Source organism: Phasianus colchicus, chromosome 6 (assembly GCF_987193195.1).
Source record: "Phasianus colchicus chromosome 6, bPhaCol1.hap1.1, whole genome shotgun sequence".
NCBI lineage: Eukaryota > Metazoa > Chordata > Aves > Galliformes > Phasianidae > Phasianus > Phasianus colchicus.
The window spans coordinates 53,297,020-53,318,462 of record NC_143441.1 but is presented as its reverse complement, the minus strand read 5'-3'; the positions used below and the strand labels follow the sequence as shown (position 1 = coordinate 53,318,462).

Here is a 21,443-nt window from a genome sequence, read left to right as displayed (position 1 = left end):
GCGCCGCGGGGGGGCTGCGGGACGCCGGGCCGAGCAGAACCGAACCGCACCGCGAAGCGCCGTGCCGGGCGGGGAGGTGGGGGGCGGGGGGGCGCGGTGATAAATCACCCCCCGGCCGGCCGCCTCCGTGCCTAAATAAGGCCGATGCTGCGGTGAGCTGCTAGCGGGGGGGGCGGGGGGGGCACCCGCACCGCCACCCGCAGCCCCGCGCGCCGCCCCGCACCGCGCAGCCATGGGGTAACGGCGGGGGGGAGCGGGGCGCGGGGGGGCTGGGCTCGGCTTTAACCCCTGCGCGCCCGCCCGGCCCCGCCCGCACCGCCCCGCACCGCCCCGCACCGCCCGTCCTTGGCTCAAGGGCACCGGACCCCCAGCGGCGCAGAGCGGGGCCACCTCCCCACCTCTCCCCGCCCCCCCGCCCTCCCTCCTCGCCCCCCCCGCAGCCGCGGCCGCTGCCCATGGGCCCGGCGCCATGCCGGTGCGGAGGGGGCACGTCGCCCCCCAGAACACCTTCCTGGACACCATCATCCGCAAGTTCGAGGGGCAGAGTGAGTGCGGGAGGCTGGGGTGCTCGGGGGGGTTCGGGGGATCTCGATGGGGTGGTGGGGGGTTGGGGAAATGGGGGTTTGGGAGGACCGGGGGGGGGGAGGGAGGTGGGAGAGGAGTTGGTGGTGCTGGGGGGCTTGGGGAGGGGAGGGAGGGATTGGAAGGGCTGGGGCTGCGGTGAGAAGGGGGCGTTGGTAACACGGGGGGGCTTTGGGGATGATGGTGGGGGGCTTTGGGGGTTGGTGATGCTGAGGGGTGTTGGGTGCTGGCAGGGGTTGGGGGCCATGGGGGTCCGGCGTGGTTGTGGGGCGTGGGGGGGCAATTCTGGCTGAGGGCAGGGGGGTCCCATGGGGTGGTGCAGCAGTGGTCCCGTGTGTGCCCATCTCTGTGTCTGTCTGTCTGTCTGTGGGCAGCCTGGTTGGGGGGCACGTGGGGGGAGCTGGGGGGCAGCTGGAGGTCTGAGATCTGTGGGGGTGTGGGGTTGGAGGGGGGCTGGGATGGACGGGTGTCACATTGCAGGGCTGGGTGGGGGGCACCGGGGGGGGGAAAAGCGGGCTGCAGTAATGCCAGCAGTGTGAGGACAGGGATGGGGTCCTGTGGGGACAGCATGGGGGAGGAGGAGGGGCAGTGCCATGGTGCGGTCCCCAGAGATGGGATGGATGGACAGACGGATGGATGGATGGGTTGGTTGGAGGATGGATGGGTGGATGGACAGATGGACAGGTGGGTGGATGGATGGATGGATGGGTGGAGGGACACATGGATGGATGGACACATGGGCACATGGATGGATGGATGGATGGATGGATGGATGGATGGATGGATGGATGGATGGATGGAAGGACATTTGTGTGGCTAGATGGATAGATGGCTGGACGGGTGGACGGACACATGGACGGGATCAGACCCCCACAGCCCCACCCTCTGCCCCCCTCCAGGCCGCAAATTCATCATCGCCAACGCGCGGGTGGAGAACTGCGCCGTGATTTACTGCAACGATGGCTTCTGTGAGCTGTGCGGGTACACACGAGCCGAGGTCATGCAGAAGCCCTGCACCTGCGACTTCCTGCACGGGCCCCGCACGCAGCGCAGCGCGGCTGCACAGATTGCCCAGGCGCTGCTGGGCTCTGAGGAGCGCAAGGTGGAGATTTGCTTCTACCGCAAGGACGGTGAGCGCTGCGCCGTGGGGGGGGGAAGGTGGGGGGCGGTGCGGTTCCACCCCCTGCGTGTGGGATTGGGGGGCGGCACGTGTGGGTCGGGCTGGGGCAATGATTCTGGGGATGTGTGCCCCGCTCCTGGGTGGCACCGTGCCCCCCAGCACCCTGCTGCCCATATGGGTCCATATGACGGCCCGCACCACAGCTCCCCACAGGGACTCAGTTTGCATGAACTCCCAGCCTGTAAACTCCAAGCCCCCCCACACTGGGATCCCCCCCACAGAAAGGGGTTTGCCCACTGCCTCCATGGGCGCAGCCACCTCCAGGGTCAGGTCCCACTGGGGCTGTGGGGCTGCCCCACACCAGGCCCTGCGCTCCCACACCAGGTGTCCTGGCTCTCGGCACAGCTGTTACCACCGTGCGGCTCACAGCCCCGGTTCTGACTCCCAGCTGCCATGTGGGACACTGGGGCACGAGGGCAGTGGGGCACACTGCCAGCCTGCCTCCCCGCAGACCTGCTATGGGGCAGCTGTGGTCCTGGCAGTGCCAGGCACAGAACGCAGCGCTGCAGCGCAGGGTTGGCCGCAGCTGCACTTTGGACCCACACAGTGCTGGGATGCAGGCGACACGCGGCTGCTTGATGAGCAGCGCTCATTAGTGCCCGGCTAATTGGCTCTGCCTGGTGCTGGCTGTCAGCTGTGTGCTCAGCAGATGGGAGGATGCTGGTGCTGTCCTTTTGGTGCTGCGCCTGCTGTGCTGAGCCACGCTGCGCTGAGCCGTGCTGTGCCATGCCGTGCCACGCTGTGCTGCACCGTGCCGTGCCATGCCGTGCTGTGCTTTGCCACGCTGTGCTGTGCTGTGCCGTGCTGTGTTGTGCCGTGTCACCCCATTGGCACCAAGCAGGGCCAGCGGGTGCCCCGGGCGCACAGCAGGTGCCGGAGCGGCTGGCATGGAACTGCCTGTGTGTCCCCAGGGAGCGCGGTGCTTCCTGGGGTATTTATAGCCTGGAGAGCACAGAGGGGAGAGAGAATGGCTGCCTTTAACTCTGCCCCCGGCCTGCACGACCCCCTGTGTCCCACCAGCCACGCTCCCACCCCTGGTGTGGGGGTGCTCGGGGGGTCCCGGCCCTGCACACATCCCTGGAGCTCCGCCAGGGTGGGACTCTGGCCCCGCATCTCTGCTGTGCTGTGGCCTCACAGTGCCCAGCATGACACAGATGCAGCCACGCCTGCAGCCTGCAGCTTGCAGCCCCCTGCAGCTCCTCAAGCTGCAGCCATCCTCAGATTGCACAGTAACCTAACACTGCAGCCGGCCTTGCTTTGCATGACCTCGTGCTGCAGCCGTCCTTGTGTTGCACCATGGCCTCGTGCTGCAGTACCCCCACGCTGCACCATGACCCCGTGCTGCAGATACCGTGCACCGTGGCCTTGTTCTGCAGCCACATTTGTGTTGCACGGGAACCTAATGCTGCAGCCGTCCTTGCGTTGCACCATGACCTCGTGCTGCAGCCGTCCTGGCACAGGGTGAACATCGGGTCAGTGTGCTCCAGGTGCTGGCGGGGTCCCAGTGCAGAGTCGTCCCCCCCTCATGCTGCTGTGGTTCCCCACAGTTGTTCAGCTGCTGCTGCTGTGTCTCAGAGCACTTCTATGCCGTGGGTGGTGCGTTTCTGGGTTGTCCCCATCCCACAGCGTACCCACGGCGCTGGGGGGGCTGCATGTCGGGCAGCACTTGGGGTGCTGTGCACAGCATGGGGTGCACAGAGTGTGGGGTGCACAGGGCCGTGTGGGGGTGCCTGGCTCATAGTGGGGGTGCCCAGTGCCCCCCGCTGCCCCTTGTGTGGTTGCTGATGGAGCAGCACAGCTGCAGAGTGGGGGTCCATGGGGTGGGGGCACGGGGACCCGGGGTGCAGCCCTACAGCCTGCAGGACCCCCATGCTGCAAGGGGAGATGTGGGCCCCCCAGTCCCACCCCAGCAGTGGGACTACCCTGCGTGTGGGGGCTGCGTGGGTGATGTGGGGCAGTGGCACCGTGGGGGCTGTGCTGGGGCACCCCCACCTCGCAGCCCAAAGCCGTCCCTTGTAGGGGTCTCACATCCCCCAGTCCCTCCCTGTGCCCCCCTCCAACCCGAGGCGGTGGGCGGGGATGGTCACCGAGGGGGGGGGGAAACGGGTGGGATGGACGGGAACGGGATGGGCACGGGTGGGGGGAGCGCAGTGGGTCAGGCGCCGGGGGGGGGGTTGTATGTGGGTGGGACACGGGTGGGATGGACACGGGTGGGACGGGCGCAGAGGGGATGGATGCGGCGGGGCGGGCGCGGGGCGGGCTGGACACGCGGGGTGGACACGGGGGGGCCGCGGTGTCCCCGGCCCGATGCTGCCCGCGGCCATATTTAGGCATCGCCGCTGCTCCGTGCGGTGCCAAAAGGCGCAGCCCCTGCAGGCCGGGGGGGCCCCGCCCGCCTCACGGTGAGAGATGGGGCGGAGGGGGGGAGGTGGGTGGGGGTGGGGGATCAGCCGGGATTAGGGCGTCAGTGGGGAGGGGGGGGCGATAATCCCACCCCCCCTACACACACACACAGACGCCGCCCACTCGGAGCGCAGCGGTGGGGGGGGCTGCGGGGACCCCTCCCGGAAAACAAAGCAGGCAGCGGAGCGGCCCCGGGTCGGGGGGCGGCGCGGTGCGGGAAGGGCTGCGGGTATCCGACCCCCCCAGTGTCTCAGTTTCCCCCCCCCCACCCCCCGCAGGCAGCTGCTTCCTGTGCCTCGTGGATGTGGTGCCGGTGAAGAACGAGGATGGAGCCGTCATTATGTTCATCCTCAACTTCGAGGCGGTGATGGAGAGCGAACGGCCGCGCTCCCCCCCCGCGGACACCAACCATTGGGTCACCCCCGGCGCCTGGATCCCGGCAGGTGCGGCCCCACCGCGCTGCCTGAGGGGGTCACCGCCCCACATGGTGCTGTGATCTTTAGGGGTCACCGTTCCCTATGGCACAGTGACCTGGGGAAGGGATCCCTGCCCACATTCGTGCCGTGCCATTTAGGGGTCACTGCCCCTCGTGGTGCTGTGGCCTGGGGGGGGGTCCTCTGCTCCCTGTGGCACAGTGACCTGCAGGGATCGCCATTGCCCTGGCACGGTGACCTGAGGGGGGTCCCTGCCCCTATCTGTGCTGCGACCTTTAGGGGTCACCGTTCCCCACGGCACAATGACTGGGGAGTCACAGCCCCCATGGAGCTCTGATCTTTAGGGATCACTCATGGCGCTGTGACCTGGGGGGGTTCTGTGCTCCCCCCAGCACAGTGACCTTCAGGGATCACCGTTCCCCACGGCACAGTGACCTGGGGAGGCCGGGAGGGGTCCCCGCTCCCCATTACTCTGCCATACAGGGGGGTCCACTCCCCCACGGCACAGTGACCCCCCCCCGCTCCCCCCGCAGGCCGCAGCCGCTCCTTCCGCCTGAAGCTGCCGGCCCTGCTGGCTCTATCGGGCAGCAAGCAGTCGCTGCCTCCGGAGCCGCCCGACGCCGTCATCGTGGACGTCTCCGAGCGCGGCGCCGAGCCGAGCAGCTCCTCTCTGGACAACGGCTGCCTGGGCTGCGCGCGGCCCGAGGACCAACGGGCTCTGATGGAGCCGGAGGACGGCGACGCCCCCCCCGAGCCCCCCGTCACCCACTCCTCTCCCCTCGCCGAGCGCCTTCGCCCCGCGCCCTTCTCCGACGGCAGCCTGGCGCGCAGCCGCTCGAGGGAGAGCTGCCACAGCGTGCGCCGCGCCTCCTCCGTGGATGACATCGAGGCCATGAGGGGAGATGGGGAGAAGCGCTGCCACAGCCGGCACGCCAGCGCCGGGACCGGGATGCACCGCGGAGCCAGCACCGGTATGGGGAGGGGCGGCGGCGCGGAACGGGGGCTGCGCCGTGCGGGTGCCCCGTGGTGATGGGTGCCACAGCCGGCTCTGTGCTGGGGCATTTAGGGCTCACTGCCTTTCATGGCACAGTGTCCTGGGGGGGTGGGGGGGGGTCTCTGCCCCTGTCTGTGCTGTGACCTTTAGGGGTCACCACTCCCCATGGCACAATGACTGGGGGGTCACAGCCCCATGGAGCTCTGATCTTTAGGGGTCACTCATGGTGCTGTGACCCGGGCTCACAGCTGGGTGTCCCACGGCACCACAGCCTGCATCTGGGTGCCCTGCATCTGGATGAGCCACGGCACCCCGGCCCAAAACCTGCTGCCCCACATCTGGATGCATCGCGTCTGGATGAGCCACGTCAGCCCGGCCCACATCTGGATGTCCCCTGTCACCGCACACCTCGATGCCCACATCTGGACCTCTCACCTCACCCTGGCCCACACCTTGACACCCCACATCTGGCCAAACATATCTGCATGTCTCTGGGCTGCCTCACACCTGGATCTCCCATGTCACCACCCCACCTTGACACCCCACATCCGGCCTTACACAGCTGCATGCCCCACATCTCCCTGTCCCACATCTCCCTGCCCCACACCTGGATGTCCCGTGTCACCCTACCTCACACCTTGACACCCCACATCTGGCCATGCACACCTGCATGCCTCACACCTCCCTGCCCCACAGCCGGATACCCACAGCTGGATGCTCCACGCCTCCCTGCCCCACACCTGGATGCCCCTCATCACCCTGCCCCACACCTGGACACCCCACATCTGGCCATACACATCCGCATGTCCCACATCTCCTGGCTGCCCCGCACCTCCAGGAGGACATCTTGCTGAGCTCGTTAGGCCCGGCAGCTCGTTAGGCCATGGGCAGTTCTGCAGCTGTTGGTGCTTTGTTAGCAGAGCAGCATTGCCCATCACTGCTGTGTTGGACATCGCTGTAATGCACTGCGTTGCCCACGGCATTGGTTTGGGCCCCGCTGTGAATCCCAGCATCGGGGATGAATGGTGCCCACATCATGCCCCAGTGTGACCCCCAGCCCCACCATCCTCCCAGTGACAAAGGGAGGGGATGGTTGCCGCCTCATTAAGCCGCTAAGCTCATTAGGAGAGGGAAATAATTGCATTAGCTGTAAATGATACGGTGCTGCGGCGGGCAAGGGCTGACTGTGCCCCCTCTTCTCCCCTCCCAACCCAGGGGCCATGAACAACATCCGCAGCACTCTGCTCAACTCCACGTCCGACTCCGACCTGGTGAGGTACCGAGCCATCAGCAGGATCCCGCAGATCACCCTCAACTTTGTGGACTTCAAAGCTGATGCCTTCCTGGGGGCTCCATCTGGAGAGAAGGAGATCATTGCCCCCACCAAACTGAAGGACCGCACGCACAACGTCACTGAGAAGGTCACCCAGGTGAGCGGGGGCACCGTGGGGACGGGGAGATGGAGGATATGGGGTGATGGTGGAGCTGATGGTGACGCTGGAGCTTGTGGTGATGGTGCATCTTATGTGCTGACACTGGAGGCTGAGGGGTGGTGATGGAGCTGGTGGGGTGATGCTGGAGCTGATGGGGTTGCAATGGAGGTCACGGGCTGACTGTGGAGCTGATTGTGATGCTGGAGCTGGTGGGGGATGTTGAAGCTCATGTGTGATGGCAGAGGCCGTGGGGTGGCAGTGGAGTGGGTGGGGATGATGGTGGAGCTCACATGGTGATGGTGGATCTTATGTGCTGACATTGGAGGCTGTGGGGTGGTGGTGAAAGTGGTGGGACGATGCTGGAGGTCATGGAGTGGCGGTGGAGCTGATGGGGCAGCAGTGGAGGTCACGGGCTGACAGTGGAACTGGTGGTGATGCTGGAGCTTGGGGGGGATGTTGGAGCTCATGTGGTGATGACGGAGGCCGTGGGGTGATACTGGAGGTCATGGGGTGACTTTGGAGGTCATGAGGTGATGCTGGAGGTCATGGGGTGATGCTGGAGCTGATGGGGTAGTGGTGGAGGCCGTGGGATGGCGGTGGAAGTTGTGGGGTGATTCTGGAGCTTGTGGTGATGATGGACCTTATGTGCTGACGCTGGAAGCCGTGGGATGGTGGTGGAGCTGGTGGGGCCATGCTGGAGGTCATGGGCTGATGGTGAAGCTGATGGTGATGCTGGAGCTGGTGGGAATGCTGGAGCTCACGTGGTTGTAGTGGAGGCCATGGGGCGATACTGGAGCTCTCATGGTGACGGTGGACCTTCAGTGCTGACACTGGAGGCTGTGGGGTGGCAGTGGAGGTGGGGAGATGCTGGAAGTGGATCTGCTGGTGACACTGGGGCTGATGGGGTGACCTACTGCCCCCCCATGTGTCCCACGTCCCCAGCCCATGGCTCTGAGGTGTCCCCTCATGCTGTCCACGTGATGCTGTCCTGCGCCTTGCTGCGTGATGCTGTGCTGTGTCACACCATCCGTGCCACACCACACTGTGCCATTTGCTCTGTGCTGTGCTATACTGTGCCGTGCTGTGCCATGCCACACTGTGCCATGCTGCAGTGCACCATGCCATGCCATCCTGTGCCATGCAATGCTGTGCAGTGCCATGCTGTGCCATCCTGTGCCATGCAATGCTGTGCCTTGCCATGCCGTGCCATGCAATACTGTGCCATACCATGCCGTGCCACCCTGTGCCATGCAGTGCTGTGCCATGCCGTTACTTACAATGCTGTGCCATTCCATCCAGTGCTGTGCCGTGCTGTGCCGTGCTGTGCCATGCCATTCCATGCCCTGCCATCCCGTGCCGCGCCGCCCGCTGCCGGCTGTGCCGGTTGTGCCGCACTCCTCGCCCGCAGCGCCGCTGATCCTTCGCACGTTGTGTAACCGCCATCTGGCTGCGGGGCGAAGGCGGCTGCTGCTGCTTAATTACGCCCTGATCCCGCTCCCGTTAATGAAGTTAGAGCCGCCGGGGCCGCGGGCCCGAGGGACCTCTGTGCCCGCCCCGCTGCGGGGTGAGGGGGGAGGGACGCGGCGTGGGCGCAGCTGTGCGCTTGGGGTCCCCGAGCGGCGCGGCTCCCCCGGCCCCCCCGGCCTCGCTCCTGCCGGCCCACGTGCGGGGCGATGGGGACCGACCCCCCCGGGAGCCCCCGGCCCTGCTGTCGGCTCTGCCCCCCCCCCCCCCCCGCCGATTGCGCGCCCGTTGCGCGGTGAGGGAGCAGAGCCCTCTCGGGGAGGGTCTGCGGTGCGTTAACGAGCGGCGCCTCCTGATTACCCCCTCCGTGTAATTAACGACGAGGCCGCGGATGTTGCTTCCCCCCGCCCCCCCGCCCCGCGTTAATCCCGTCCTGCCGACAGCTGCGGCGCCGGATGGACAGATGGACGGCCGAACGGCCGCAGTCCCCTCGCTGCCCGGCATCACCCCGCGGCCGTGGGGCGGGGGGTCGGGGGGGGTCAGCCGGGCTGCTCTCCGGGGGCGGGGATGGGGCACGGAAAGCGCTGCTGCCGGGAGCCGTGGGTGGGCCGGGATGGAGGAGACCGAGGGGTGTACTGGGGGTACTGGGGGTACTGGGGGAGCCGGGGGTGCCTGCATGCGGGGTGCAGACTCGTCGGATTCCTCATGATGGAGCGGTGGTGGTGGAGACGTTTGGGCATCGCTGCCATCCGGCCGAGCCGAGCGCGTCCCCGGTCCGGTGTGGCACCGGGGGGGGGCCGGGACTCCCGGGCGGTGGCACCGTGAGTCAGCCGCAGTGACGGCATCCGCTGAAACCCGTCAAGGTCACCGCGCTCCGGGCCGCCCCACAGCGCGGGGTTGGGGCGCGGGGGCTGCGGCGCTGCGTGGCGGCGGTGCGTGGCAGCTCGGGGACCCCCGGGCCGGACCCTCCCCGCCCGTGGGCTGCGGGACGGGCGCTGCCGGCACCGCGTGGTCTCCTGCGGGATGGGGTCGGTGTGGGGCACGGTGCGCCCTGGGGGATACGCGGCCGTGCCCGGAGCCTGCGGTGCGTTTGTGTGGGGCTGGCGGTGATGTGAGGACAGCTCTGGGCAGCGACGCTGGCAATGCGGAGCTGAGTGTCGCCGTCGGGGCTGGGCAGCAGCCAGGGGCAGCGGTGCCGGGAAGCGCCTGCGGCGGTGGGGAGCTGCGGGCAGCCGTTCCCGTCCCCTCCCCGTCCCCTTCTTCGGTCCCATCCCATCCCCGTCTCCAGCCCATCCTCATCCCTTTACCCTTCCCTATTTCTAACCCCATCCCCTTTCTTGCTTCCTTCCCTGTGCCCATCCCTATCCTTATCCCTTTCAAATTCCTTATTCTCATCCCCATCCCCTCCCTCATTCTTTTCCCCATTCCTATCCCCACTCCCGTTCCTTTCCCCACACAACCCCTTTCCCGTCCCCATCCTCATCCTTTTCCTGTCCTTGCGCCCACCCCGTTCCCATCCTATCCCCCCTCCTTCCCCGTGTCCACCCCCCCCCTCGGCTCCCATCCGCCTCACTCGCACCCCCCCCCTACCTCGCGTTTCCTTACGCCGATTCGTACCGCGGGACCCCCCCACGCCCCCTCCCCGTGCCTCAGTTTCCCGCTGCCGTTCTCTCCCTCCTGAACTGCGGCCGCCGCGGGGCGGGGCGGCGCGTGGGAGGGGGTGGGATGGGATGGAGCCCCGGAGGAGGGCGGGGGCCGAGGGGGGCGGGGGGGGCCGTGCCGCCCCGCTCCATCTGCCGCGCTCCGCACAGCTCCGCACAGCGCGGGGCAGCGCCGGACGGACAGCGCGGGGTGCGGGGCCCCGGGGGGGCGGCCTCCGATTCCCCCCATTGAAAGCGGCCATGGCCCCGGGGGGGCGCGACGGCGGCGACCGCCCCGACGGGGACCGAAAGAGCGGCCGCGTTCGGCGCGCGGTGCGCATCTCCAGCCTGGTGGCACAGGAGGTGGGTGCGGGGCGGGGGGCGCGGGGCCGGGGGCGGGGGGTCTCCTTCCGAAATCCAGCGATTCCCCCGGGGCTACCCGAGCCCCAACGTGGGGGGGTCCGGGGTGCGCCCCGAGATAGCAGCGGGGTCCTGGGGCTGATCCTTGAGTGTGAGGAGAGAGGGGGGCGGAGGCTGAGGGGAGCTCCTGAGCATCCCCGTGTCTGCGCGTCCCAATGCATCCCGATAGCGGAGCATCCCGGTGCCCGAACATCCCGGATTTGAGATGCTCAGAGTGCTCGGGATCTCCCGCCTCCCAGCCCGGCCCCAAAGAACCGTGACCGATGGGAGCGGAACCCCACGTCGTGCCGGGGCTGCGAGGGGACAGAGGGGACGTCACGGCCCCACGGTGACCCCTCACCCCCCAGTGCCACCGCTGAGCCCGCAGCGACGAAACAGCGTGGGTGCCCTCGGCGCTCACCGCCCGCTCCCCACCGATGTGGCACGTGCCAGGGGCCGCCCCACGGCTGCGTCACCGGGTGGGGGTTCGGCTGCAGGAGGGGGGGGACGCACCGCCCCACGGGGACGTCACCCCGTCACGGGGCTGCTGCCATCCCGCCCCGCTGCCGCAGTGCTGAGGGCAGCACCCCACCGTGCCCCCGTCCCAGTCGCCCATGGCGGGCACGGCTGTGCCGGGTGCTGCGCCGCAGCTCAACGCGGTGAGTCCGGCACGGTGTGCTGCCATCACCACAGCCACGGCTGGGAGACGGGTGTGCTGGGTGGTGCCAGCAACCGGGGAGAGGGTTGGGTGTTGGTGCCAATGTTGGGTGTTGTGTTGATGTTGTTGGGTGTCGTGTTGGCTCTTGGTGTTGGTGCCAGCGTTGGGCGTTGTGCCGGCGTTGGGTGTCTGTGCCAGTATTGGGTGTAGTGCTGATGTTGGGTGTCTGTGCTGATGTTGGGTGCTGTGTTGATGTTGGGTGTCTGTGCTGATGTTGGGTGTTGTCTTGACATTGGGTGTTGTGCTGGAGTTGTGTGTCTGTGCTGGTGTTGGGTGCTGTGCTGGTGTTGGATGTCTATGCTGATGCTGGGTGCTGTGCTGATGCTGGGTGCAGTGCTGGTGTTGGGTGCTGTGCTGATGCTGGGTGCAGTGCTAATGCTGAGTGTTGCTTTGACATTGGGTGCTGTGCTGGGATTGTGTGTAACTGCTGAAGTTGGGTGCTGTGCTGGCGTTGGATGTCTGTGCCGGCGTTGGGTATGGCACTGATAAGGAGTGTCTCTACCATTGTTGGGGGTTGTTCTGCCATTGGGTGTTGTACTGTTGTTGGGTGTTGGGTGCCACTGTCCCCACAGTGCCGGCTGTCCTGATGTCAGGTGTTGCTGACAGTGCAGAGCATCCCACAGTGCCCGGTGTCTGCGTGCCGTGGCCATGAGAGGACATTTGGGAACCGGTGTGTGAGTGCCTTGGCTGTGAGAGGGCATTTGGGGACCACAGACACTGCTGGTCCATGAGGGCGTTCGGGTGCCACTGCTGTTGGGGATCTGTGTGTGATTGGGTCCCGTGGGGGTCCGTGGGGCAGCACGGAGCTGTGCTGGAGGTGCTGGGTGCCGTGGGCAGCTCATTGCTGGCCCTGCAGGAGCTGCATGGCCGGGCAGGAGGTGCGTGCCGGGCTTGCTGTGTTGGGTGTCAGTGCCGGTGGTCGGCTGGGGATGCCTCTACCGACACCGCGTGTCCGTGGGCTCAGTGCGGGCTCCCCACGTCCGGCCCTAGAGCTCAGGGTCGCCGCGCGTCCGCCCTCTCCCACTGTTTGGCGCTGCGCGTTGTGTCCCCGCAAGCGACGGTGTCAACGCGGCTGCGCTCAGGGCGTGCGGCGTCCCTACGGTCACCGGCACCGGCGCGTTTGTCCCCCCCCCGGGTGGCGACGCTGCGGTATTTGTGGCGGTGCGGAGGCGGCGCGGTGGTGCGCGGGGTGACAGCTGCCGGTGGCACCGCAGGTGTCGGGTGCGCGTCACCGCGAGCGCGAGGTGCCGCGTGCCGGGCGGTGTTGGTGTCACCGCGTGTCGGCACCGCCGTAACTGTGTCACCGTGACTGATGGGTGTCGGTGGCACGGCAGTCCCGAGGGTGCGCGCTCCGGCTGTGCGCTGATGTCACCAGCGTGCGGCTGTGCTCTGAGGGGCGGGGGGTTTGGATGTCCGCCACCCCCCCGACCCCGACGCTCCGGGGCAGCGCCGTCACCCCGCGCCCTGGGGACACCGCGGGGACGCGCAGCTCCCGGCCCCTCCCCGCTACCCCCCCGGCACACGCCATGTGCGCTCTGTCACGCGGCTCCCGAGGACGCGCGGGTGGCGGTGGGGAAATCCCCGCGTGGGCGGCGGCGGTGACACGGGGCCGCGGGGCAGAGAGAGCCGTCCCCATGTCCCCAGTGATGTCACCGCCGTGACATTCCCGACGCTGTCGCCGGGATGTCCCCAGTGATGTCACCGCTGTGTCCCCGCTGCTGTCACCGCGATGTCCCCAGTGTCGCCATCGCGATATCCCCGACGCTGTCACCGCGACGCCCCCTCTCCCCGAGGACCCCCGCAGCCCCGGGGACAACACAGTGCGGGGCGGTGGCAGTGGATTTGGGGGGGGGAGAGGGGCACACCGTGACCGCGTACGGGGGGGGTCCCAGCGGTGCCGCTTTGCACAGCGCCGGGAGCGCTCCGGGACCGCGGGGGGTGGCGGCGGGCGGGGAGCGGAGGGAGCCTTCCCCAACCCCCCGCCGCGCAGGGGTTAACGGGGGGGGGCGGGCGCTGGGGGCGGTGGGGGGGCCGCGCAGCGGGGCAGGCTGGGAAACATTTCCGCCCCAATAATTCCCGCTCGGCGTGGGGGGGGTAGACACCGGGCCGGGGGTGTCGGGGGGCGATGGGTACGGGGTTGGAGGTGCGGGGGGGGGCGCGGGGTCCCCGCAGCGCCCCGGGGTGAGGATGCTGGCTGCGCTGCTGCAGCTGCTGCGGGACCTCGCGGGGCCCCCCCCGCCCCGCGCGGGCCCCCCCATGCCCGGCGCCCGCCTGAACGCTGCGGGAGGGCAGCGCCGAGAGCGGCAGGTACGGGGGGGGTTAATCGGGGGGGGGACGTTGGGTCCGGCGGGGGGTTGGGGGGGACGTTGGGTACCAGCGAAGGGATGGAGGAGGGGGCCGCGCACCGCGCTCCGGGGTCCGGGGTTACGTAAAGACGCCCTCCCCCTCGCTTCCAGCCTGCCTCCCCCCGCGGTGCCGCCGGTCCCGTACGGGGACGGACGGGCGCAGCTGCCGGGCACTGTGCCGGGACACGGGGACGCGCACTGCAGAGGGGGTGCGGGGGGGCTCCCCGCGTCGCACCCACCCCCTCTGACCCCCTGGCCTGTAACCCCACCGCAGGGCTGTGCGGGCCTGGGGGGATGCGGGGGGTGCAGGAGGTCGGGGGTAAGGGAGGTGTTGGCACAGCTCAGGGTTTGCCCCGCCCCCCACCGCACGCAGATGCCCCGGGGGATGCGATTGTGTGCATCCCCCCCCTCATTTCCATGGAGCCCGACCGGCAGCACCGGGCGTGGTGCTGGGGAAGGGGGAGTAGGGGGGGCTTTCAGCAGGCAGGGACGTACCAAGGTGAGGGCTCCCCTCCATCCCCCTGTACCCCAATGCACTCCATTGCGCCCAATGCATCTTTCCGCATTCAGCTGCACCTCACTGCTCTCCAGTGAGCTTCCCTGCACACCAGCCATGCAATTGCACTCCACTGCACCTCTCTGCGCCCCACTGCATACTATTGCTCTCATCAGGCATCCCGTTGCATCCCATTACATCCCGTTACATCCCATTGCATCCCATTACATCCAGGTGCATCCCTCTGCATCCAGCTGCATCCCACTGCATCCAGCTGCATCCCATTGCATCCCGTTGCATCCTGTTACACCCCATTACATCCTGTTACATCCAGGTGCATCCCATTACATTCTGCTGCATCCCACTGCGTCCCACCACACTGGGGAGGGGGCCCCAACCAGGACAGCCTGTGGGTTGGGGTTCTGCCTCACGGGACGGGTGCTGAGCTGCTGCCACCCGGCCAGGTGCTGTCCCTGGGTGCCGATGTCCTCCCCGAGTACAAGCTGCAGGCGCCGCGCATCCACAAATGGACCATCCTGCACTACAGCCCCTTCAAGGCGGTGTGGGACTGGCTCATCCTGCTGCTGGTCATCTACACCGCCATCTTCACACCCTACTCGGCCGCCTTCCTGCTCAACGACCAGGAGGAGGCCCAGCGGCACAACTGTGGCTACTCCTGCAGCCCCCTCAACGTGGTGGACCTCATCGTGGACATCATGTTCATCATCGACATCCTCATCAACTTCCGCACCACCTATGTCAACTCCAACGAGGAGGTGGTGAGCCACCCCGCCAAGATCGCCATCCACTACTTCAAGGGCTGGTTCCTTATCGACATGGTGGCCGCCATCCCCTTCGATCTGCTCATCTTCGGCTCCGGCTCTGAGGAGGTGTGCGGGTGGGGATGCGTTCGGTGGGGATAAGGATGGGCTGGGGACAGAGCGGGGTTGGGGATGGCGTAGGGTTGAGCTGGGGACAGGGTTGGGTTGGACTGGTGTTGGGTTGGGTTGGGTTGAATTGGTGATGAGGTTTAGTTGAGTAGAGAATGGGGTTGGGTTGGGGATGGCGCTGGGAGCAGGGTTGGATTGGACTGATTTGGGGATGGGGTGGGATTGGGTTGGGTTCATTGAGTTGGTGATGAGGTTGAGTTGAGTTGAGCTGGGGATGGGTTTGAGTTGGGGATGGAGTCGTGTTGGATTGAGTCAAGCTGGGGATGGGGTTGGGTTTTGTTGTCGATAGGGTTGGATTGGATTGGGATGAGTTGAATTGGTGATGGTGTTAAGTACGGGATGGGGTTGAGTTGGGGATGGGATTGGGTGGGGTTGGTGATGGGATCAAGTTGAGTTGAGCTTGGAAGGGGTTTGATTTGGGGATAGAGTTGGGTTGGATTGAGTTGAGCTGGAAATGGAGTTGGGTTGGGGATGGGATTGGGTTGAGTTGGGGCGGGTTTGGAACAGGATTGGATTGGGCTGAATTGGGAATGGGATTAGGTGGAGTGAGTTTGGAATGGGGTTGAATTGGGGACAGGGTTGGGTTGAGCTGAGGTGGGGATGGGGATGGGGATGAGGACCTGGATTGAGTTGCTTCGAGTTGAGTTGGGAATGGGACTGAGTTGAGTTTAGTTGGGGACAAGGCTGGGTTGAGATGATTTTAGTTGATTTGGAGACAGGGTTGGATTGGGCTGAGTTGGATTTGGATTGGGATGGGGTCGGGTTGGGGACAGGGTTGTGTTCAGTTGGAGGCAAGATTGAATTGTGCTGAGTTTGGGATGGGATTGTGTTGAATTGAGCTGGAGATGGGATTAAGTTGGGGAAGGGTTTGAGCTGGGGACGGAGTTGGGGATGGGTTTGAGTTGGGTTGGGTTGAGTTGAGTTGGGGACAGAGTTGAGTTGGGGATGAGGTCGGGATGAATTGAGTTGGGGAGGGTGTTGAGTTGGGTTGAGTTGGGGTTGGGTTGGATTTGGGATGGGGTCAGGGTTCAGTTGGTTTGGACCGGGGACACTCAGACAGCCCAGATTCTCCGTGCCTGGAGAGCAGCTGGGATCAAGGGCTCTGGCCCCCGGTGGGGGTCCCCCAGCACTCGGTGCCCCCCACAGACCACCACACTGATCGGGCTGCTGAAGACGGCGCGGCTGCTCCGCCTGGTGCGGGTGGCCCGCAAATTGGACCGGTACTCTGAGTACGGGGCAGCCGTGCTCTTCCTGCTGATGTGCACCTTCGCGCTGATCGCACACTGGCTGGCCTGCATCTGGTACGCCATCGGCAACGTGGAGGGGCAGCGCATCGGCTGGCTGCACTCGCTGGGCGACCAAATCGGCAAGCCTCTGAACGACAGCAACCCCCTGTACGGCCCCACCATCAAGGACAAGTACGTCACGGCGCTCTACTTCACCTTCAGCAGCCTGACCAGCGTCGGCTTCGGCAACGTCTCGCCCAACACCAACTCAGAGAAGATCTTCTCCATCTGTGTCATGCTCATCGGCTGTGAGTGCAGGGGGGGATGCGCAGGGGGCAGAACACGCGTGTGTTTTCTTTCCTATGAGAGTGGTGAGGTGCTGGAACAGCTGCCCAGAGAGGCTGTGAATGCCCCGTCCTTCCCTGGAGGTGCTCAAGGCCAGGTTGGATGGGGCCCTGGGCAGCCTGGTTTGGTATTAGATATGGAGATTGGTGGCCCTGCCTGCGATGAGGGGGTTGGAACTTTCATGATCCTTGAGATCCCTTTCAACCCGAGCCATTCTATTCCGTGTGTGTGTGTGTGTGAGACTGTGCTGCGGATCCTGCGTCTGTCTGTCTGAGCATAGCTGTGAGCATGCACGACTGCTGCCCCCAACCCAATGCCGTTCCCAACTCACCGTGTGGGCATGTGGAGAGCCCACTGCGTGTGCACACGTGTGTATGTGGGTCCCCCTGCGGTGTGGGGTCTGTGGGGCACCCCTGTCCACCACCCTGTGCCCTCACTGCTCCTCACCCCACACAGCCCTGATGTACGCCAGCATCTTTGGGAACGTGTCGGCCATCATCCAGCGGCTGTACTCGGGCACGGCGCGCTACCACACACAGATGCTGCGCGTCCGCGAGTTCATCCGCTTCCACCAGATCCCAAACCCGCTGCGCCAGCGCCTGGAGGAGTATTTCCAGCACGCCTGGTCCTACACCAACGGCATTGACATGAACGCGGTGAGCACCGCCGGCCCCGCCGTGCCTGCTGCCACCCGAGCCACGTTGTGACACTGCGTCCCCCTCCCCGCAGGTGCTGAAGGGCTTCCCTGAGTGCCTGCAGGCTGACATCTGCCTGCACCTGAACCGCAGCCTGCTGCAGAACTGCAAGCCCTTCAAGGGAGCCACCAAGGGCTGCCTGCGCGCCCTGGCCATGAAGTTCAAGACGACGCACGCTCCGCCCGGGGACACGCTGGTGCACGCTGGCGATGTGCTGACGGCGCTCTACTTCATCTCACGTGGCTCCATCGAGATCCTGCGCGGGGATGTGGTGGTGGCCATCCTGGGTGAGCCCTGGGCCAGGGTGATGACGTGGCCGTGTGTCCCCGCTGTGGGCTGACCCCACACCCCAATCCCTCCTCAAGGGAAGAACGACATTTTTGGAGAGCCGCTGAACCTGTACGCACGGCCGGGGAAGTCCAACGCTGATGTGCGTGCGCTCACCTACTGTGACCTGCACAAGATCCACCGTGAGGACCTGCTGGAGGTGCTGGACATGTACCCCGAGTTCTCCGACCACTTCTGGTCCAGCCTGGAGATCACCTTCAACCTGCGCGATGTGAGGGAGGGGGCAGCTGGGGGGTGGAGGTGGGAGGGGGCACCGCGGGGGCATGGCTGGGATGTGGCACCACGATGCTGATGGGGACGTGGCACTGCCAGATGGTGCCATGCGCTCCCGTCGCTGTGCCATGGCCCACTCCCCACACCCGTGGGGGTCTGTGGCACCACTCCCTCACCGTCCCCTCCTGCAGACCAACATGATCCCCGGTTCCCCGGGCAGCGATGAACTGGACAGCGGCTTCAACCGCCTGCGCAAACGCAAGCTCTCCTTCCGCCGCCGCACGGAGAAAGGTGAGGGGTCAGTGGGATGGGGGGGGCGTGGGGGTCCCAAGGGGTGCGTGACTCCTCTGTGTGTCCCCCCTCAGATGCGGAGGCCACCGGGGAGCCGCGTGGTGGGCAGAAGGCGCTGCGGCTGAGCAGAGGCTGCCAGGCACCGGGAGCCCCGCGGGGGCCAGCAGAGTGGGAGCCATGCCACTGCAGCTCGCCCTCCAGCTCCCCATCCAGCGATGAGGATGAGCACCCAGCACCCACCCCGGGGGCTGCCGCTCTTTCGCCCTTCCGCAGCCCCCGGCCCGGCTGTGAAGCCCCCACAGCCACCGACGCTGAGGAGCGTGAGGGCAGCGATATGTGCAACCCCCTCTCAGGTGGGGATGGGGGGTGGGGGGCTTCCTGCTCTGCATGGGCAAAGCATCTCCCAAAGACCCATCTCCTGCCCTGCACCCTCATTTCGCCCACATGCTCCTGTATCCTTGCTTCTCCTGCATCACCGTTCCCCATGCTCCCACATTCCTGCTCCTGCATCCCTCATGGTGATTCTACATCCCCACTGGTTCTGCATCCCCACACTCCTGCATCTCCCCCGCCATACTCCTGCATCCCCGTGTCCCATGTTCCCGCGTTCCTCCTCCTCACCCATGTTCCTGCATCCCCCTGCCATGGTCCTACACCCCCAATACCTTCCACATCCAGATCCCCCATGCAGCTCCTGCATCCCCATACCTCCTCCTTTCTGTATCCCCACATCTCATGGTCCTGCATCCCCATTCCTTCTGCATCCCCATGCCCTCTATTCCTTCTGCATCCCCATTTCTCTCATCCCATGCTCCTGCATCCCCATTCCTCTCCCATCCCATCCCTTCCTCCCTCGACACCGCCCACACCACACCGATCCTTCCCTCCCCCTCTCCCCCAGGAGCCTTCTCGGGGGTCTCCAACATCTTCAGCTTCTGGGGGGAGAGCCGGGGGAGACAGTACCAGGAACTGCCCCGCTGCACCATCCCTGCACACGCAGCCCTCGGGATCCCAATGCCCTCCATGACCCGCCGGCAGCGCTCTGAGGTGGAGATGCGCCTTGACCTCCTCCAGAAGCAGCTCAATAGGTACCTTAGGGGGTGGTGAGGCCCCCGGCAGACCCCCCAATCGCCCCACCCGGGGGTCTGCTGGGGGTCTCACCACCCTATAAGCAGTGCCCTATAGCAGGGAGCCTCCTGCATGCCCCATCACTGTCTGCCTGCAGGTTGGAGACGCGGATGGCAGCGGACATCAGCTCCATCATGCAGCTGCTGCAGCGCCAGGCTGCTCTCGTGCCCCCTGCCTACAGCACGGTGTCATCCCCTCATCAGCCTCCTGGTCCCCCCCCGTGCCCGCTGCAGCCCATCCTCCCCATCACCCCCATCCAGCCGCTCTCTCAGGTGAGCACCCCCAAAGCGTGGGGCAATCCCACAGGTTTGGGGCAGCCCTTTTCCCTGTGCCCCCTTTTCCAGCTCTGTGGCGAGCCAGCACCATTGCAGAGACCCCAAGATTTGGGGTAGCCTCTCTCTTGTGTCCCATCTTTCAGCCGCACACTCTGCTGGAGTCGCTCCTGTGCCCCCCAGGTGTAGAGTAGCCCTGCTCCTGTGCCCCATGGTGAGCTAGGGCCAATGCCCTGTCCCTCAGGTTTGGGGCAGCCCTTCTCCTAGGCCCCGTTTCCCTTTCTTCTTTCCCCATGTTAAGCTGGGGTGACACCTGGCCTCCCAAATTTGGGGCAGCTTCTCTCTCCTGTCCCATTTTCCAGCCTCGCAGCAATCTGGGGACACAGCTGAGTAGTCAACACTGGAGGTTACCCTTTTTCTGAACCCCATCTTCCAGCTGTATGAAAAGCAGGGGGGCCACTGCTGAGCCCCCCAGGTTTGGGGCAGCCCCTGTCCCATGTCCCATTCCCTAATCCTAACCCTAACCTTCCCCACAGTGAGCTGGAGTGACTCCTGAACCCCCCAGGTTTGGGGTGACCCTTCTGCTATGCCCTGCAGCCTCATGGGAGCCAGGACCATTGCTGAGCCCCCCAGGTTTGGGGCAGCCCCTCTCTCATGCCCCATTTTCCAGCCCCATGGCTCTCTCCCATACCCCACAGAAGTGATGCGGGGTCCGACTGCACACCCATCCCGGTGCCCGCACCCCCCCACTCCGCTCTCTCCCGCAGGTTCCCAGCTTCCCAGTGCCCCCAGAGCTGCGCGGTGCTGGGGGTCCCCCGCCGCCCCCCGACGTGGTGCTGCTGCTGGAGCCGTCCCCACGCCGCCGCTCGCTGCCCGGCCCGCTGCCTCCCGCGCAGCCGCTGCACAGACATTGCTCCGATCCCGGCAGTTAGGGGGCAGCGCGGGACGGGGCCGGGACCCCCACCCACGGACGCGGGACCCCGTCCCCAGGACGCCGGGGTCACGGCTGCCGTCCCCACGGACATTGCGCCCACGTTAGCTGGCCTAACCCCGGGCCGGGCCGGTGGCAGCGGGTGTGGGCTGCTCTCGCCCTTTCTCCTCCTCTCCTCCTCCTCCTCCTTCTCCTCCCCATAGTGCTGCAGCGGGGGGACGGGGGAGCGGGGCGGTGTGCGTGTGTGCATTTCCGTGTGCGCATTTCCGTGTGCGCACACCTGTCCGACGCACACGCCTGTCCTCGTGCACAGATGTGTCTGATGCACACACGTCTTTGTGTGCGCCGTGCGTGTCCGCGTGCGTCTGCGAGCTGCGGCCCTCTGCCCCGTCTGCTTTGTGCACACGTGGGGCCGCGTGTCCGTGTGCTTGCCCCTACGGCCACGCCGCGTGTGTCCGGGTGTGCTCCTGGTGTGCAGGGTGCAAACACGCGTGTTCTCCGGGCGTGGGGTGGGCGCGTGTCCTTGTCTGTCTGCCGTGGGGCTGCCGTGGGGCAGCGCGTGGCTCTGGCGTCGTCCCCTCCCCGCGCTCTCTCCCCATGGCACAGGGGTTGGGGGAGGCCCCGCTGTGCCGCCGCACGCACAATGTGGTGGGGAGGGCTGGGGGGCATGGGCAGGGTCCCCCTGCAGCCCCCCAACGTGCGTGCTGTGTTCGTGCCGTTGTCCCGTAGGTCTCTGTGTGCCCCCCCCCCAGCCTTTTTACACCGCCCTGCATGTTGCCTTCTGCGGTAGGAGCCCCCGTCCCGCACCCCAATAAAGCGGACTGAGGACTGCTGTGTGTGTGCAGTGCACTCAGAGCTGGGGGGCACAGCTGGGGACCCCCGGGCTGGGGCAGCAGAGCACCGTGGGGGGATGTATGGGTGCACATGGCCCTGTAAGGACACAAAAGCCATACGAC

General features: G+C 66.3%; 1 protein-coding gene across 1 annotated transcript; it reads left to right on the top strand.

Moving 5' to 3' along the window:
- Positions 1 to 415: 415 nt before the first annotated feature.
- KCNH2 (potassium voltage-gated channel subfamily H member 2) lies at positions 416 to 21,323 on the top strand. Its single transcript, XM_090143301.1, has 15 exons — positions 416 to 545; positions 1,482 to 1,712; positions 4,444 to 4,608; positions 5,133 to 5,570; positions 6,809 to 7,023; positions 14,553 to 14,978; positions 16,185 to 16,572; positions 17,066 to 17,265; positions 17,339 to 17,591; positions 17,670 to 17,863; positions 18,057 to 18,156; positions 18,231 to 18,509; positions 19,058 to 19,244; positions 19,382 to 19,556; positions 20,324 to 21,323. Exons 1-15 carry the CDS (start codon positions 470 to 472, stop codon positions 20,486 to 20,488), a joined length of 3,492 nt encoding a protein of 1,163 aa, XP_089999427.1. The 5' UTR covers positions 416 to 469; the 3' UTR covers positions 20,489 to 21,323.
- Positions 21,324 to 21,443: the final 120 nt, after the last annotated feature.